At 46.1% G+C, this 19,694-nt stretch overlaps 1 protein-coding gene across 3 annotated transcripts in view; it reads right to left on the bottom strand.

Annotated features, from left to right (window-relative positions):
* The window catches only part of UNK (unk zinc finger), a 42,371-nt gene extending 22,975 nt beyond the window's left edge, over positions 1 to 19,396 (bottom strand). The window contains exons 1-3 of one of the 3 annotated variants that reach the window (XM_023211795.1): positions 19,183 to 19,396; positions 11,614 to 11,873; positions 11,153 to 11,321 (exon numbers count right to left, since the gene is read on the bottom strand). In XM_023211795.1, the coding sequence (XP_023067563.1) occupies positions 11,153 to 11,154 (2 nt within the window). In that variant the 5' untranslated portion in view covers positions 11,155 to 11,321; positions 11,614 to 11,873; positions 19,183 to 19,396. Of the gene's footprint in view, positions 1 to 11,152; positions 11,322 to 11,613; positions 11,874 to 17,288; positions 17,309 to 19,182 lie in introns of those variants that run through there. The other 2 variants (XM_031934259.1, XM_023211794.1) reach the window with 2 other exon arrangements.
* Between the last annotated feature and the right edge of the window lie 298 nt (positions 19,397 to 19,694).

Raw genomic sequence — 19,694 nt, 5'->3', positions numbered from 1 at the left:
TTTTTTTTTTTTTGCGACGGTGTCTGGCTGTCACCAGGCTGGAGTACAGTGGTGTGATCTCGGCTCATTGCAACCTCCACATCCCGGGTTCAAGTGATTCTCCTGCCTCAGACTCCTGAGTAGCTGGGACTACAGGCGTGGGCCACCACACCCAGCTAATTTTTGTATTTTTAGTAGAGATGAGGTTTCACCATGTTAGCCAGGGTGGTCTCAATCTCCTGACCTCGTGATCCGCCCACCTTGGCCTCTCAAAGTGCTAGGATTACAGGTGTGAGTCATGGCACCCAGCCCGGCCTTCTTTTTTAATTGACTACTGATGTTGCTTCTAACATCCTCAACATTTTGAGACACTGTTCCTGCTGAAAAGCTAATACTCTCAAACAAAAGTGTGTTTTCTCTGGACACACTTCTCCAGCTCCTGCAATCAAACACAATTTAATTAACTCAACATCAGTAAATGCCTTTCCTTGCCTAGCTAACAAACAAACCACTCAGAAACCTGCTTCAGTTGTACCCTGCAACTGAAACTACAAAAGTGTAGTTTTCATTCTTGTAAAGAAATTCTGCTGTAAGGAAATATCCCTAACTGCATGCAGTGGCTCATCCCCGTAATCCCACCAACTCAGGAGGCAGAGGTGGGAGGATCACTTGAGCCCAGGACTTTGAAGGCAACATAGCAAGACTCCATCACTAAAACATTTTTAAAACATAATTTTAAGAAAACGAAGCCAGGCACGCACCTGTAGTCCCAGCTACTTGGGAGGCTGAAGTGAGAGGATCACTAAACCCAAGAGTTTGAGGCGGCAGTGAGCTACGGTTGCACCACTGCATGCCAGCCTGGGTGACAGAGCAAGACCCTGTCTCAAAAAAAAAAAAGACATCTGTGCTGAAAAAAATCATCAGCATTATCAGACGAAGCACTTATCACAATATTCCCAACTCGTAAGAAAGCAATGGTCAGAAAAAATTTTTTAGGTCAGGTGTAGTGGCTCACTCCTGTAATCCCAGCACTTTGGGAGGCCAAGGCGGGCAAATCACTTGGGGTCAGGAGTTTGACACCAGCCTGGCCAACATGGAGAATCCCGTCTCTACCAAAAACAAAAAAAAATTACCCAGGCTGGTGAGTCACACCTATAATCCCAACTACTTGGGTGGCTGAGGCATGAGAATCACTCGAACCAGGGAAGTTGAGGATGAAATGAGCTGAGAGCGCACCACTGTACTCCAGCCTGGGCAACAGAGCAAGACTCTGTCTCTAAAAAAAAAGGGGGGGGGGGGGGGGGCGGGTGCAGTGGCTCATGCCTGTAATCCCAGCACTTTGGGAGGCCAAGACAGGCGGATCACAAGGTCAGGAGTTTAAGACCAACCTCGCCAATATGGGGAAACCCCACCTCTACTAAAAATACAAATTAGCCAGGTGTGGTGGCAGGCGCTGGTAGTCTCAGCTACTCAGGAGGCTGAAGCAGAAGAATCTCTTGAACCCGGGAGATGGAGGTTGCAGCGAGCCGAGATCACGCCACTGCACTCCAGCCTGGGTGACAGAGCAAGACTCTAGCTCAAAAAAAAAAAAAAAAAGGAAAAAAATTTTTTAAAGGAATATTCCTTTCTTTTTCTTTCTCTATCACCAGGCTGGAGTGCAGTAGTGTAATCACAGCTCATTGCAACCTCAACTCCTGGGCTCAAGTTGTACTCCTGCCTCAGCCCCCCAAAGTGCTGGGATTACAAGCATAAGCCACCATGCACAGTCACAGCTATCTTTATTATTAGATGCTTTGCCACCGAATGTGTTAACAAAATAATCCACATGCCACCGAGCCTTAAAAGTATAATATTTGAAGTGTACTTTTCTCTTCCTCTCTTCTTTTGACATAAGAGGTATGCAATGGTGATGAAGAATGTATAAAATGTGGTATGCTGGCCAGACACAGGGGCTCATGCCTGGAATCCCAGCACTTTGGGAGGTCGAGGTGGGTAGATCATGAGGTCAGGAGATCAAGACCATTCTGGCTAACACAGTGAAACCCCATCTCTACTAAAAATACAAAAAATTAGCCGGGCGTGGTGGCGGGTGCCTGTAGTCCCAGCTACTCGGGTGAATGACATGAACCCGGGAGGCGGAACTTGAAATAAGCCCAGATCGTGCCACTGCACTCCAGCCTGAGCGACAGAGCAAGGCTCCGTCTCAAAAAAAAAAAAATGTGGTATGCTAGTATGTGCAGCAATGTGAAGCAATGAGCATCACATATAGTCAGTCTCCTGTTGCAACTACTCGACTCTGCCGTTGAAGGGCACAAGCAGCCAGGACAATAGAGAAACAATGAGCGCAGGTTCAAAGGAAGCTTTATTTATTTATTTTTTAATTTTTGAGACAGAATCTCACTCTGTCGCCTAGGCTGGAATGCAGTGGTGTGATCTCTGCTCACTGCAAGCTCCGCCTCCTGGGTTCATGCCATTCTCCTGCCTCAGTCTCCCAAGTAGCTGGGATTACAGGCACCTGCCACTGCGCCCAGCTACTTTTTTGTATTTTTGGTAGAGACAGGGTTTCACTTTATTAGTCAGGATGCTCTCGATCTCCTGACCTCGTGATCCGCCCAACTCGGCCTCCCAAAGTGCTGGGATTACAGGCGTGAGCCACCGCGCCCAGCCCAAAGGAGGCTTTATTTAGGCACTCTTTGAAATTCATATAATCGTCACATCACGAAATGTCATTTTTTTCAGCCATTGAAAAAATGTGAAGGGAGGGCACAGTAGCTCATGCCTGTAATCCCAGCACTCTGGGAGGCCAAGGCGTTGGATTGCTTGAGCTCAGGAGTTAGGAAATCAGCCTGGGCAATGTGGCAAAACCCTATCTCTACCAGAAAAGTACAAAAATTAGCCAGGTGTGGTGGTGCACACCTATAGTCCCAGCTACTCAGAAGGCTGAGGCAGGAGGATTCTTTGAGCCTGGGAGGTCAAGGTTGCAGTGAGCCAAGACTGTCCTACTGTGCTCCAGCCAGGAGGATAGACTGAGGCCTGTCTCAAAAGAAAGTGAAAACAATTATTAGCTTCTGGGCCATAAAAAAGCAGGCAGCAGGCTGGATTTGGTATGCAACCCGGTTTGCCAACCTCTACTCTACACTTGGGTATTTTTGTCTTCTTTTCCCCTTTTTGTGGAGAAAGGGGTCTCACTATATTGCCCAAGCAGGTCTCGAACTCCTGGGCTCAAGCTGTCCTCTGGCCTCTGCTCCCTAAGTGCTGGGATTACAGGTGACCTCTGCTCTAAACAGTTGATATGCCCCATCGCATCACACCCTTACATCTCCATACTTTTGATCATGTTGTCCCCTGGGTCTACATCACCCTGAGGGTTCCCTGACCCTGCCTGCCCCCCTTCCATGTTCCTACTACACTATGTGAATACTGCGGGTACAGCCACCACAGTGGATTCTGACTGTTTTATACACTGCCACATCTATCATCTTTGTACCCCTGCACAGAGCTGACCCACAGCAGGTGCCTGAGAGGTGTGGAAGTGAAAAGAAAAGCAAAAAGCATACCAAGTGGTACAAGCCTGGTATAAAGCAGCTCTGCACGAACCCAATAAAACACAGAGAAGCAGCTCCAACCTCTGACTTAGATACTTCTCCTGGCAATTAACTCAGCAAGCTCTCTATTCCACATCATGTCTGCTCAGCTTTGTTCCTCACCTAAACACTAACGTTGAGATCTTCCGCCTCACACATGGGGTCGGTTGCTGGCATTTGGCTCCTCTTTTGTCATTGGTGCTGGGAATGTGCAGAGACCATTACAGATCTACTTTTTGAAAAAAAGAGTCTCATTCTGTCACCCAGGCTGGAGTGCAGTGGTGCAATTACAGGTCACTGCAGCCTCCCAGGCTCAAGCAATCTTACCACCTCAGCCTCTTGAATAGCTGGGAATATAGGCACCTGCCACCCCACCCAGCTAATTTTTATATTTCTTTATAGAGATGACGTTGCCCAGGCTGGTCTCAAACTCCTGACCTCAAGTAACCCTCTTTAGCCTCTCAAAGTGCTGGGATTACAGGCATGAGCCACCATGCACAGCCACTACAGATTAATTCCTGTTTCTATTTCCTCCAACAACCAATGGGTATCATGATAACTACTGGCAAAAGCTGGGTACCAGTCAGACATGGTAGCTCATGCCTGTAATCCCAGCACTTTCAGAGGCCAAGGCAGGTGGATCACCTGAGGCCAGGAGTGTGAGATCAACCTGGTCAACATGGCAAAACCCCGTCTCTACTAAAAATACAAAAACTAACCATGGTTTGGTGTAGTGCCACATGCCCGTAATCCCAGCACTCTGGGAGGCCGAGGTGGACAGATCACCTGAGATCAGGAGTTCAAGACCAGCCTGGCCAGCAGGGCAAAACTCCATCTCTATTAAAAATACAAAAATTAGGCCAGGAGTAGTGGCTCATGTCTGTAATCCCAACACTTTGAGAGGCTGAGGTGGCGGGGATCACCTGAGGTCAGTTTGAGACCAGCCTGGCCAACATAGAGAAACCCCGCCTCTACTAAAAAATACAAAAATTAGCCGGGTGTGGTAGCATGCACCTGTAATCCCAGCTACTCGGGAGGCTGAGGCAGGAGAGTCGCTTGAACCCAGGAGGCCCAGATTGCAGTGAGCTGAGATCCCCCTATTGCACAGCCTGGGCGACAAGAGCAAGACTCTGTCTTAAAAGAAAAAAAAAAAAGCCGGGCGCGGTGGCTCAAGCCTGTAATCCCAGCACTTTGGGAGGCCGAGACGGGCGGATCACGAGGTCAGGAGATTGAGACCATCCTGGCGAGCACGGTGAAACCCCGTCTCTACTAAAAAAATACAAAAAACTAGCCGGGCAAGGTGGCAGGCGCCTATAGTCACAGCTACTCGGGAGGTTGAGGCAGGAGAATGGCATAAACCCAGGAGATGGAGTTTGCAGTGAGCCGAGATCGCGCCACTGCACTCCAGCCTGGGCGACAGAGCAAGACTCTGTCTCAAAAAAAAAAAAAAAAAAAAAAAAAAAAAAAGAGCTGTGGTCAATCTTTTTGTGGAGTGCATGTCTGCATGAATGTCCTACAGATTTGAGTACAGAGATATATAGGCAAGACAATGATGAACTCCAGACAACTAAGACGAGCCAACAGGGCCAGGCGTGGTGGCTCACGCCTGTAATCCCAGCACTTTGGGAGGCCAAGGCGGGTGGATCACGAAGTCAGGAGCTTGAGACCATCCTGGCTAACAAGGTGAAACCCTGCCTCTACTAAAAATACAAAAATTAGCCAGGCATGGTGGTGGGCACCTGTAGTCCCAGCTACTTGGGAGGCTGAGGCAAGAGAATGGCATGAACCCGGGAGGCGGAGCTTGCAGTGAGCCGAGACTGCGCCACTGTACTCTAGCCTGGGCAACAGAGCAAGACTCCATCTAAAAAAAAAAAAAAAAAAAAAAAAAAAAGACAAGCCAACAGAAAGAGGTGGCGCTGCAACACCAGATTTGCTCAGGACTTGGTGAATCCCAGAACAGTGAACAGCAAGATGTAAGCCCAACAAAAGGGACAAGAGATTGAGCCGGTAGAATAACTCACTCTGGATGCCACTCAGCCTCGGGACATGGGCCATGAGTTTTCAAGATGGAGTGGCCAGTGAGGAAGCACCTGTTCCTGCAGCTCCTGCTGCTCTCCTGGCCATTCCAGCCTGGGGGACAGAGCAAAACTGTCTCAAAAACAAAAACAAAAAACAAATATATACAAGCTTTAACTTGAATATAGGGTCTTTTTTAAATGCAAGACAAAATCCTGATCTTAAACATTCTTTATTGAAATCTAACCACAATATGATAAGATTCTGCAACTAGTACAAAAAGAAAAACAAAAAGCCAAAAAACCCCAGTCATTGTTGAAGATTATTTGTAGTATCCAAAGGCTCAAATAATGCTTCTCTGTAATCTCCTGTTTTCCATGTTAACACTTCCATGTTCCTACTTCTTTCCTTCCCCCACATATAACTCCTAAAAAGAAATGTAGTCACTGAGGCCATAATTCATGGCTTATCCAAGGTTCTTTAAGTTTTTTTTTTTTGAGACGGAGTCTCGCTCTGCCGCCCAGGCTGGAGTGCAGTGGCCAGATCTCAGCTCACTGCAAGCTCCACCTCCCGGGTTTACGCCATTCTCCTGCCTCAGCCTCCGGAGTAGCTGGGACTACAGGCGCCCGCTACCTCGCCCGGCTAGTTTTTTGTATTTTTTAGTAGAGACGGGGTTTCACCGTGTTAGCCAGGATGGTCTCGATCTCCTGACCTCGTGATCCACCCACCTCGGCCTCCCAAAGTGCTGGGATTGCAGGCTTGAGCCACCGCGCCCAGCCGGTTCTTTAAGTTTGAGAATAAAGTATGTTTTACCCTCAAACAGCATATGAGCTGTAAATTAAAATTCTAATTATTCATCCAAGTATGTATATGTTTCTTACAAGCTGCTAAAAATCTTTCCTTATTTTTGCAAATCTGAAAGGTAAACTACTATCAGTTCTACATTCGATATTTATAAGGATTTACGTACACATTCTGACACCAAACATGATGCAGAAACCATACAACTTTCTAACAATAACCACATTGGTGGGAGTTACTAAAAACGGCTTTTAGTTTAGGCTGGGTGCGGTGTCTCAGGCCCAGCACTTTGGGGAGCAGAGGACGGAGGACTGCTTGAGGTCAGAAGTTCCAGACCAGCCTGGCAACATAGTAAGACCCTGACTTCACGAAACAAATCTAAAAATAAAAAATCAGTCAGGTGTGGTGGTACAGGCCTGTAGTCCCAGCTACTCAGGAGGCTGAAGTGAGAAGATCATTTGAGCCCAGGAGTTCAAGGCTGCAGTGAGCTATGATTACATCACTGCACTCTAGCCTGGGTGACAGAGTAAGACTGTATCTCCCCCCCCCCAAAAAAAAAAGCTTTAAAAAATAAGGGAAAATAAAGCTATAATTGGTGGTAGGTAAATATTTGGATGGATCTGACACACTACACAGCTACAGAGATGTGGCTTCCAAATCTTCTAAAGTGATCCTGATTTAAAATATTCTGACAGAAAAAGCAAGCTCAGGGAGTATTATTCAGGCAAATAAAGTAAGTGTCTAGTGAATTTCTTTTTTTTGTTTTTTTTTTTTTTGAGACGGAGTCTCGCTCTGTCGCCCAGGCTGGAGTGCAGTGGCCGGATCTCAGCTCACTGCAAGCTCCGCCTCCCGGGTCTAAGCCATTCTCCTGCCTCAGCCTCCCGAGTAGCTGGGACTACAGGCACCCGCCACCACGCCTGGCTTTTTTTTTTTTTTTTTTTGTATTTTTTAGTAGAGACGGGGTTTCACCATGTTAGCCAGGATGGTCTCAATCTCCTGACCTCGTGATCCGCCCGTCTCGGCCTCCCAAAGTGCTGGGATTACAGGCTTGAGCCACCGTGCCCGGCCGTGTCTAATGAATTTCTAAGTGTGTCCGAACCTTAGTCTTTGATCCCACACTGGCCTTTAGTCAGAGTAAATACAATATGATCTTATGGCCACTATGAAGCTCCTAGATGCAATGAAACTCCCTACTGCACCTGTGCACACACGCATGTGCACACACACACACAGCAACCCACAGTTCAAGTGCTACAGGCACTCAAGCAAGTCAGTGTTTTACAGTGGGGGAGCCAATCACTGGCAATTATTTCAGCCCACTTTTCACTGGGGCTCACTGGAACAATCTGATACCTGTGAGCTGTCTTGCCCCAAGAACAAGAGCCAGGAAGGGTGTGCAATTAGTCCTGTGTGTCCATGGTCCCTTCTTTCTATAATTGTCCCCTTGCCCTATGGGGCCTAGGGCTGGTGAAATTGAGGAAGGTTCATGTAAGGGTCACTCACATCACTGATTTTAGAGAATATTCAAGAGTACAAAAAGCCCCGTTCATTCTCCCCCAAATCATATAATACCTTGACTTTATTCATAAAGTTTTTCTGGCCGGGCATGGTGGCTCACACCTGTAATCTCAGCACTTTGAGAGGCCAAGATGGGCAGATCACTTGAGGTCAGGAGTGTGAGACCAGCCTGGCCAACAAGGTGAAACCCCATCTCTACTAAAAATACAAAAATTAGCCAGGTGTGGTGGCATGTACCTGTAATCCCAGCTACTCAGGAGGCTGACACACTATAATCGCTTGAACCCAGGAGGCAGAGGTTGCAGTGAACTGAGATCATGCCACTGTACTCCAGCCTAGGCAATAGAGTGAGAGACCCTGTCTCAAAAACAAACAAACAAAAATAGAAACAAAATAAAACAGAACAAAAAACCCACAAAGTTTTTCTGTACATAGCTAGCCTGAAAAAGCGAGCCTGGAAAACCTCCAGTTTTATGACTTTAGTAATATGTTTAAACTAACATGTTCTTTGTACATTGTTTTCTGTACAACAAAGTATTTGGCCCTGAACTGAGTGGGTCAGTTTAGAACATATATCCATCATATAAGATACAAGCAGTATGATGGAGGCGCTACAAAGACTGGAGAATGAAATAAGAATTCAAGTGGATGTGGAAGAGAGAACTGTTCTCTGAAGATGCTGCTCCTCCGTGCGTGCCCTAGGAACTGAAAAATCTATTTTAGTGTGGATGCAACTAAAGAAGGCATTCAATCAGGGCTGTTGAAGCAAGGAGCAATGCAACTGAAAGCAGTGACTACAGCCCAGTTCAAATAATGGCGAACAGTACCTACACTGTGCTAAGTGTCAAGCACTGTTTTAAGCACTTTACACATATGAACTCATTTATTTCACCCTTATAACAACCCCATGAGACAGGAAATATTCCTATTCTCAGGAAACTGATACACAAAGAGGTAAGTCACTTGCCCAAGATCTCACAGCTAGTAATTGACAGAGCTGGGCCTCAAATCCAGGTGGTGTGACCCTGGAGTCGGTACTCCTAACTACCATGCTGACTGTTAAGAAATGCTTACGTTCTTTTCTTTTCTTTTCTTTTCTTTTTTGAGACAGAGTTTCGCTCTTGTGCCCAGGTTGGAGTGCAATGGCGTGATCTCGGCTCACTGCAACCTCCGCCTCCTGGGTCCTAGTGGTTCTCCTGCCTCAGTCTCCCTAGTAGCTGGGATTACAGGTGCCTGTCACCACGCCCAGCCAGTTTTTTGTATTTTTAGTAGAGACAGGGTTTCACTATGTTAGCCAGGCTGGTCTCGAACTCCTGACCTCAGGTGATCCACCCACCTCAGCCTCCCAAAACGCTGGGATTACAGGCGTGAGCCACCACGCCCGGCAAACTAAGCATTTCTTAACTGAGCTAAAGGAAGAACAAAAGTAGCAGCAAATAAGCCTCAGTGACCCTCTGAAAGCTGTTTAGAATATGTCAGAGAGTTTCGGACAGGCCATAACTACAATACCATAAAATAAGTTGATGAAATAAAAACAGAAATGTTCACTTTAGCATGCTCTACTGGATATTTAATATACATTTTTTGTATTCATTGTAAAGTACTCTTACTTCAATAGTGAAAGAGAGGTTAGTTTGTTTTTAATCAGGAAATACAAGTACTGGTCTCTAATTTATACTATATTTAGATGGTCTGATTCACACAAATCCTGGAGTGGCAGGCCGCCAGATGCCTGGCACCTCTTAACAGTAGAAGTGACATCAGAAACATATAGTAATGTTCTTACCAAAATTAATAAATGCTTAGATATAAGAACGACTACTTAAAACTTCTAAGTCACAAAACACCATGCTAAAGGTTTTTATCAACCTCTTCTTTACAGAACATAACTACTTCTTTTATGTGGGGGTAGATTTGTGAATAGGCCAAAATTTCATAGGAAGGTGGACATAGACTTTCCCCTCCTCATTAGAAGTCATTTTGTCAGGACTTATGGTGGCTATATGGTGTTTCAAATGCTAACAGGAAACAAATGAGTCAACTTATGCACATGAAAAGTAAACTGTGAATAAAGAATAAGAAAGGGGAAGAAACAGTTCAATAAGTTCAGTTACAACTTGATGATACTGTCACAGGCTGTCACAGGCCTCAGTATCTTCTTTATGTCCTAAAGAAATTGAGCCACCAACAGGAAAAAAGGTCACCTCACAGAGAATGCTGTGAGATTTTTAAGTTGCTAGACTCCTTTCCATCTTCTCCTTCTCCTCAGCTCTTGATACTGCTGTCAAATTCTACACACTGGCAAAGAAAAAAGGGGTGAAAGTTGAGGGATTTTATAGAGAAATAATAAAAAGTTTGTTGTGATTACTTGAACTAATATAGTATAGCCACTGACATCATTTTAAATCCCTAAAACACATGGCCTGTCCTGAAAGAAATGCCCAGGTAAACCTTAAAACACTCACAATACCGGAAGAATGGACTCTGTTACATTTTAGTAAGAGCAAACTTCTCTTCCACCTCCCACCCACCCCAGAAAGTAGACGTGATTCATTTTATGAAGGCATTGGTAAAAATCTGCTTGTTCTCTGGAATGGCTATCAAGTTGGAGATGAGATAAAGTATAATTACCAACACCTAGGAGTCTCAAACTTGTTTTCTGAATACATATCTCTTATCTCAAAACATCTCCACAGACTTACAACATGGGGGCATTCAACTAGAATAGATACACAGGGCCTAAGCCACTGAGAAAGCTGGGGAAAGGGCACCAAGGAGTTTTGTGCAAACCACAGGCTTTCCCACACTATTGCTGCTGAGCCTTGGCAACAGGCCATGCACTTGAAGCCCTCTCTATTGTAGGAGGGATCATATACACTGATTTTTTAATTAACTTTTTAAAAATTTGATATATAATTCAGAGAGCACACAAACTCACCAATTGTAAGCGTACATTTCAGTGGTTTTTAGTGTATTCACCCATGTTATGTAATCTTCACCATATCTAATTCCAGAACATTTCCATCACCCCCAATATCACCTTGTACCTATTACCCCATGCACTTTCTCCACAGATCTGTTGCCTATGCAGGTATTTTAACATGACTGGCTGGGGTGAATCTACAGAGTATCCATACGGTAAGAAAACAGAAGCTACACTGTCCAGAGGGATACTAAACCGAAACTCTCGGCATTGTTAGCAATTAGGCTAATGTAATTTTTATAGATTGGCTAAGAATGGCAGAGAAACTTACATTCAACATCCATCTTCACATAACAATTAGTGTGACCCAAATTCATCCAAGATGTTAAAAGAAGGGAAGACAATCTACTAGGATTAGCCATAACTGTCCATAGTTGCAATTTCAAAACATAGAAGATGCATACGGATAGTGGGAAAACCTCCTTTAGTATCAACCATAGCTGGATTAAAAAAAACAAAAACAAAAACAAAAAACTTAATCATTAAGCAAATATTGCCCAGTGTGGGAAAATAATCACTAGACCAGTCCACTATTTAATGTAATGCAGCTTTAAATGCAACCTTACTGTCATCACTCTTGACCTAGAGTCTCTCCTAATGAGAAAAATTACCTTTAGGCAAAGGTCTGGCAGGAAAGCCTGCAGATGTGTGCTGTGCTGCTCAGGTTGTGGCAGGGCTCTAGTTACCTAAGCGTGCTCATGGCTTCTAAGACACACAGGAAAGAGACCTCACCTTCAGGCATCAGGGTGTTGAAAAGCGGGAGGACGTGTAGGTCCACGAGGGTATCTTGCTTTTGTGCACTTATCTGGGGTGCTATTTGCAGAGAAGGAGCTCCTTTATAGAGTGTGCCCAAGATGGATTTCTCTAAGTTGCTCTCAGAGTTGTCCAGCTGCCCTCACCAATAAGTCACAGTCTTTGTAGGATGATAGAAACCACCAGTCAAAGCAGATGCATATGGGTTGTGGGGAAGCCTTCTTTAGTATCTAACATAGCTGGATTAAAACAAAAAAACTTAACCATTAAGCAAATCTTGACTTTAATAATTTAGATAACAGCAAATACCAACTAGGTGTCAAGCTTAAGAATCTACCCTTAGCAAGGGCACTTAACACTTGTTAACAGGAATTTTGTGGGATTAAATGAAGGCTACAATGAGCTCCTAATTTCTGTCCTGCAAAAAATCAGTTCTACTTGATAAACAAGTAAATAAGATCCAGAAGTGTTTCTTGGTAATGTAACTCGCTCTCGCTGAGGTTGCTTAGTAACGCTTCCAATGACATCTGTTGTGCAACAAGTAGTACTCTACTAACCCTTGTACAATTTTATTGTAATTTGCAATAATGACTTAAATACATGTTCATGTCCAGGATTTTCCAAAATACAATCAGATGCAATCAAGTGAAGTTAATGACATTTATATAATACATAAACTGAAAAGAGATCTATGGAAGTATTGCTACATTATCTTTGTTTAATTCAATGCCCAGGAAACCAGTCCTAAATTGAAATGATGCCTAGATAGATGAGGCTATAAAGTATTTATTCTCTACCTATAAGAAATCACCAAGTGGCCAGAAAACTCCTGCAAACCTTCACTAAACTAGAATTTCATTTTCCTTTAACATGAGGGCATTAAGAAGTCTGAGAATCAACTGCAGTCACTGCAGCTGAAGGCATGAAGACATGATTGGTCCTTGAGGTATACTTCCTCTCATGGAGTGAAAACAATGACGTCAGAAACTCGGAGAGTTTAATATCTATTTATTTATTTTTATTTTATTATTTTTTTTAAGCCAGAGTCTCGCTCTGCTGCCCAGGCTGGAGTGCAGTAGCGTGATCTCAGCTCAGTGCAACCTCTGTAACCTCCACCTCCTGGGTTCAAGCGATTCTCCTGTCTCAGCCTCCCAAGTAGGTGGGATTACAGGCATGCACTACCACGCCCGGCTAATTTTTGCATTTTTAGTAGAGATACAGTCTTGCCATGATGGACAGGCTGGTCCCGAACTCCTGACCTCAAGTGATCCGTTCACCTTGGCCTCCCAAAGTGTCGAGATTACAGGCGTGAGCCACCACGCCAAGCCAATTATTTATTTATTTTCAGATAGGGTCTTGTCACCCAGGCTGGAGTGCAGTAACATAATCTTGGCTCACTGCAGCCTCAATCTCCTGGGCTCAGGGATCCTCCCACCTCGGCCTCCTGAGTATCCAGGACCACAGGCGCACACCACCACACCTGGCTCGTTTTTTTAATTTTTAGTAGAGAGGAGGTCTTGCTATGGTGCCCATGTTGGTCTGGAACTCCTGGGCTCAAGCGATCCTCCCGCCTCAGTTTCCCGAGTTGGGGTTATAGCTACCACACCCAGCTGGATATTTCAGATGGTAGTTTTTCTGTGACCTTTCAAGAATACACTTTTTTTTTTTTTTTTTGAGATGGAGTCTGGCTCTGTCGCCCAGACTGGAGGGCAGTGGCACGATCTCGGCTCACTGCAACCCCCGCCTCCCGGGTTTAAGCAACTCTCCTGCCTCAGCACGCGCCACCACACCCACCTAATTTTTGTATTTTCTTTTTATGTTTTTGTTTGAGACGGAGTCTAGTCCTGTCGCCCAGGCTGGAATGCAATGGTGCGACCTTGGCTCACTGCAACCTCCGCCTCCCAGGCTCAAATGATTCTCCTGCCTCAGCCTCCTCAGTAGCTGGATTACAGGTGCCCGCCACCGCACCCAGCTAGTTTTTGTATTTTTAGTAGAGACGGGGTTTTACCATGTTGGCCAGGCTGGTCTCGAACTCCTGAACTCGTGATCTGCCTGCCTCGGCCTCCCAAAGTGCTGGGATTACAGATGTGAGCTACTATGCCATGCTCAGCTATACACTTTCAAAAGTTTAACTGTTAATACAGCAAAAAGCCAAAAGGTAGCTAAACTTGCAGATACATTTTGAGATGTGATTGCTACAAAAGTTCTCTTCATTCTTAAACGTTTTTATAAAACTCTTCCAATATACAAGACAGTATGTTATTATAAATAAAGCTGAATTAAATTCATCCTTTGTCAAATGAAAAGACAAACTGTCGGCTAGGTGCGGTGGCTCACGCCTGTAATCTCAGCACTTCGGGAGGCCTAGGCGGGCAGATCAGAAGATCGAGACCATCCTGGCTAACACTGTGAAACCCCGTCTCTACTAAAAATACAAAAAATTAGCCGGGCGTGGTGGCGGGTGCCTGTAGTCCCAGCTACTCGGGAGGCTGAGGCAGGAGAATGGCGTGAACCCGGGAGGCGGACCTTGCAGTGAGCCGAGATTGTGCCACTGTACTCCAGCCTGGGCAACAGAGCAAGACCCCATCTCAGAAAAATAAATAAATAAATAAATAAATAAAAATAAATTAAAAGAAAAAGAAAAGACAAACTGTCTAGTAAAAGGAGGTCACAGGCCGGGCACAGTGGTTCATGCCTGTAATCCCAGAACTTTGGGAGGCCGAGGTGGGCAGATCACGAGGTAAGGAAATCAAGACCATCCTGGCTAACACAGTGAAACCCCGTCTCTACTAAAAATACAAAAAATTAGCCAGGCGTGGTGGCAGGCGTCTGTAGTCCCAGCTATTCAGGAGGCTGAGGCAGGAGAGAATGGCGTGAACCCAGGAGGCAGAGCTTGCAGTGAGCTGAGATCGCGCCACTGCACTCCAGACTTGGTCTCAGAAAAAAAAAAAAGAGGTCACATGGTTTTTGTCTTGGAAGAATAATAATACATACACATTATCGTTTTACTAAGTGCTAAGCAAATACTTGGGGCTGTACAATAGAGGAACTTCTGACATAACTGTTTCCTAAAAGGACTGGATTCCTCAAGTCCAGCACAAGTGCCTGCTACACCAATTTGCTGAAAGGATTATTCCAAAGTTTCCCTTAAAGCAAGATTATTCAAGAGTTTAGGAAAAAAAAAATGAACAAAATTATCCTTCAGACTATGTTATGAATAATCCTCTTGGTTTAGGAAAAGGAGGGCTCAAACTGAGAACTTCAATTTCAGCACAAGAATGAAGGGGCAAGAAAGGGAAACGAATGGGAAAGTAACTTTTTGCTTGGTATATTCAACTGTGTTTGCCAAGATTGCCGTTATGGTAAGTGAGACTCAATTATCACACAAGTGTTTCTGGATTATTGCAAAGACTACTGCATGTTACATAATTTCAAATAACATCAGGTATAAAACTATACAAAATTAATTTACATATAAGAAAGGCCAAGTGAAGTGGCTCACGCCTTCTCAGACTCAGGCCTTCCCATGCCACTGTACACCAGCCTGGGTGACAGAGCAAGATCCTGTCTCTTGCTCTGTCCAACCAACCTGGGCGACAAAAATAAATAAAAAATAAAAATAAAAGTGGCTGGGCGCAGGGGCTCACACCTGTAATCCCAGCACTTTGAGAGGCCGAGGTGGGCAGATCACGAGGTCAGGAGTTCAAGACCAGCCTGACCAACATGGTGAAACCCCATCTTTACTAAAAATACAAATAAATAAAAGTTTAAAAAGGTAAAAAATTTGACAGGTGGATGGGCACAGTGGCTTATGCCTGTAATCCCAGCAGTTTGGGAGGCCAAGGCAGGCGGATCACAAGGTCAGGAGTTCGAGACCAGCCAGGCCAACATAATGAAACCGTCTCTACTAAAAATACAAAAATTAGCCAGCCATGGTGGCGTATGCCTGCAGTCCCAGCTACTCAGGAGGCTGAAGCAGGAGAATCACTTGAACCTGGGAGGTGGAGGTTGCGGTGAGCTGAGATCACGCCACTGCACTCCAGCTTGGGCAACAGAGTGAGACTTCGTCTCCAAAAACAAAACAAAACAAAACAAAACTGACGGCAAAAACACAAATATTCAAAAGGGATCTATCTCTGTATTCAAAATGGGATCAATTATCATCAATGATCAATTATTATTCCACTCTGTATGTCCATGTGTACCCACTATTTACCTCCCAAGCAGCTCAAATTTTCATTTAAAATCAAAATCAAAATGCTCCCGTCCCCTAACTCCCAGGGGCAATAAATGAATTCACCTTATGGGGGTGGGGGAAAGCAGGTAAAGAGGTATGTGCCTGTAGTCCCAGCTACTCAGGAGGCTAAGGCAGGACTGCTTGAGCCCAGGAGTTCAAGTCCAGCCTGGGTAACATAGTGAGATCACGTCTCTTTTTTTTTTTTTTTGGACAGTCTTACTCTGTCGCCCAGGTTGGAGTGCAGTGGCACTATCTCGGCTCACTGCAACCTCCGCCTCCTGGGTTCAAGCGATTCTCCTGTCTCAGCCTCCAGAATAGCTGGGACTACAGGTGTGTGCCACCAGGCCCACCTAATTTTTTGTATTTTTGGTAGAGACAAGGTTTGCATGTTGGCCAGGTTGGTCTCAAACTCCTGACCTCAAGTGATCCACCCACCTCAGATTCCCAAAGTGCTGGGATTACAGGCATGAGCAACAGTACCCTGCCCATGTCTCTTTTAAGAGAAAAAAAAAAGGCCGGGCGCGGTGGCTCAAGCCTGTAATCCCAGCACTTTGGGAGGCCGAGACGGGTGGATCACGAGGTCAGGAGATTGAGACCATCCTGGCTAACACTGTGAAACCCCGTCTCTACTAAAAAATACAAAAAACTAGCCGAGCGAGATGGTGGGCGCCTGTAGTCCCAGCTACTTGGGAGGCTGAGGCAGGAGAATGACGTAAACCCGGGAGGCGGAGCTTGCAGTGAGCCGAGATCGCGCCACTGCACTCCAGCCTGGGCGACAGAGCGAGACTCCGTCTCAAAAAAAAAAAAAGAGAGAAAAAAAAAAAAAAAGCTGGGTGTGGTGGCCTCCCAGCACTTTGGGAGGCCAAGGCCCAACAGTAGATTGCTTGTGCCTGCTTGATCACAGGAGTCTGAGACCAGCCTGGGTAACATGACAAAACCACGTCTCTACAAAAAATACCAAAAAAAAATGTCCAGGTGTGCCTGTAGTCCCAGCTACTGAGGAGGCTGAGGTGGGAGGATCACTTAAACCAGGGAGGTCGAGGCTACAGTGAGCTAAGATCATGACACTGCACTACAGCCTGGATGACAGAGACCCTATCTTAAAAAAAAAAAAAAGAAAAATCAGAGCCAGCAAGTGTGCTGGTTCCATCATATGTGTCCTCATGCTCCCTGCACCTCAGCCCTAGGACGACTAGGGCATGAAGTATTCCAAGTCATCACAGCTTCTGAATGCTGGTAAGTCTAGCAAGAAAGACCACTGATTTCTATCTCTTGGAAACAAAAATATAAAAACACACATACATACGAACAAAGAGATAAGAACACCTACAACCTCCCATCAAGCTTGGCTATTTTACCTACTCCTGTTGATTTCCTAAGACACCTCAAGAGCCAGGTCCCATTACTTTGTACTTACCCACAAAGAATGGAAAGGCAGGGTTTTTTTGTTTTTGTTTTTTGAGACGGAGTTTTACTCTTGTCGCCTAGGCTGGAGTGCAGTGGCGCGATCTCGGCTCACTGCCACCTCCGCCTCCCGGGTTCAAGCGATTCTCCTGCCTCAGCCTCCTGAGTAGCTGGGATTACAGGTGCCCAACAGCACACCCAGCTAACTTTTTGTATTTTTAGTAGAGATGGGGTTTCGCCATATTGGGCAGGCTGGTCTCGAACTCCTGACCTCAGGTGATCCGCCTCGGCCTCCCAAAATGCTGGGATTACAGGCGTGAGCTACCACACCCGGCCTGAAAGACAGGTTTTAAACAAATGAGCATCAAGAAGACAAAGACTCAGACACTGACATTTACTCAGCTGTTCACTAGTTTCACCTGTCAATCCCAAAATAAGAAAGTCTTTCTAATACAGATTTCATAGTATGCTCAATGACAACACAACACAGAAACACAAGTTGCTGAAACCAAGACTCTCATGACTCAAAATGTGTTTTTTTTTTTACTAAAAACAGCGATCTGAGCAACCAGAGAATATAAAGAAGTTCCAATTACGTGAAGTTTCCACATTCGAAAATCAAGACTACACCATTCAACTAATCAGCAGTCTTTGAGCTAAGAACATCTCACCAAAATCAATGGAAAGACTGCAAAAGATCTCCAGTAAGAAAGGACCAGGAAAGCAATGTCCACATCAGAAAAGGAATGGTTAACGTGAGTCAAGAAGCTTAAAGGATTTCAGCCAACAACAGAGAATCCCACAAAGAAACCATACACTTCCTATAACCAATGTTCCCCAACCCCAGAACAGTTTCCCAAGGTCTTCTATACAGCAAGAGTTCCTCCTGTCTGGTTTGAGTTCTTTCTACTCCAACAGATGATTCTGTTCTTCGTTCACTGAACAACTTAGCTGTTCAACCCCCCAGGTTCCAAAACCTCTCGCAGCTGGGGATCCTTTTAAAGATGCACATCACTCAGAAGCCCATGGGGATGAGAGGCAGTCAGAGCATCAGGGAAAATGGAAAGCAACATTTTGCTTAACACGAGAAACCGCCCCTTATTCATCTTTCTCCCACATCACCTAACTAGGGAATGCTTAATGTGACTTGAAGGAAATGAAGACAGCGACCTAAAAGCACAAAGATGCAGACTTCCAGGAAGAGGTTTTCCCATCTTGCTGGACCCTGTAGTGTCGGCATTTGGGCGTCCCTCTAATGCCACATTTCTGCTGAGCCTGCAGACATACTCGGAACCCATCACCTTCGGGCTCCCAGACTCAGGCTCCGCACAGCCCGCGAGGGAAACGGTCATGGGCACGCACCGACACGTTTCCATCTTTGCATGTTTATCTACGTCGACTGTGAATTCAAGCAAGGACGGCCCTCGTGGACAACCTACGACCCTTAGGGACACAAAAGGCTTCCTGTGCAAATTGCATGGAATCTCCTGACAAGATTTCGCGCTAATGATCATTCAGAGGTGGGCTCTGGGGCTGGGCCCCACGGAACTCGTCTTGGTTGTGTCTTGGACTTCTCACTGCCCCAAAGGAGCCTACTACTGTGGTTTTATGGTCTGAGGAACAGTTAGGCCTCGAAGGCCTGGCCTAGGGAGAGTGCACTCTGCATCCCGAGCTCCCGCCTTCCCCACTCAGCGGCCGGAACCGAGTTTCCCGCCCCACAGCCCGACCAGAGGTTGGTGGCAGTTGGAGGCAGTTGGGACCGGCCCCAGCAGGTTGGAACCGGTCTGGGCCGGGCCGGAGGAGGAAGGGGGGGAGGAAGAGGCCGCCTCGCGCTCTCCCTGCGCGCGTGACTCACGCTGGCCGCTGACGTCAGGCGTGCGCGCGCGGCGGGGGGGGGCTCTACGTACGTGTAGTGCTGCGGTTTCTCGGGCTGTGCCTGCAGCACCTGAGCGGTAGCGGCCGGGGGCGCCGAGGAAGCTGCGGAGCCGCCGGGCCCGGGGCCCTTCGACATGGTCTTGTCTTCCTGCCTCTTCGCCGCTCCCCTTTTATTATTCAGTCTGCGCGGTCCGCGCCGAGGACCCAGTACGCCTGCGCCGCGCCACGAGAACGTGAAGACCCCCCACACGGCAGCATGGGTTGCTGGGAGTTGTGGTTCTGTGTCCGACTGGAATTTTACCGTCGGCAGAGGGTTGCTGGCAAAGCGCGGGACCACAATACCCAGGGATCCGTGCTGCTCGTGTCCCGGATGCTGAGGGCCTGCGACGGCTTCTGGGAATTGCAGTCCGGTCGCGTTTATCCTTCTTACCAGCGCGTTTTCAGTTTCAAAGAGAAGCCTTTCCATGAAACTGGAGCGCCTGGAGGAGAAGGGGCCCAGAGCTAGGGAGGCCCTAGCGACTTCTGCGAAAGAGTTCCTAGTTTC

This window comes from Piliocolobus tephrosceles, chromosome 16, assembly GCF_002776525.5.
Source record: "Piliocolobus tephrosceles isolate RC106 chromosome 16, ASM277652v3, whole genome shotgun sequence".
Classification (NCBI taxonomy): Eukaryota; Metazoa; Chordata; class Mammalia; order Primates; family Cercopithecidae; genus Piliocolobus; species Piliocolobus tephrosceles.
This window is presented reverse-complemented; position numbering and strand designations above follow the sequence as displayed.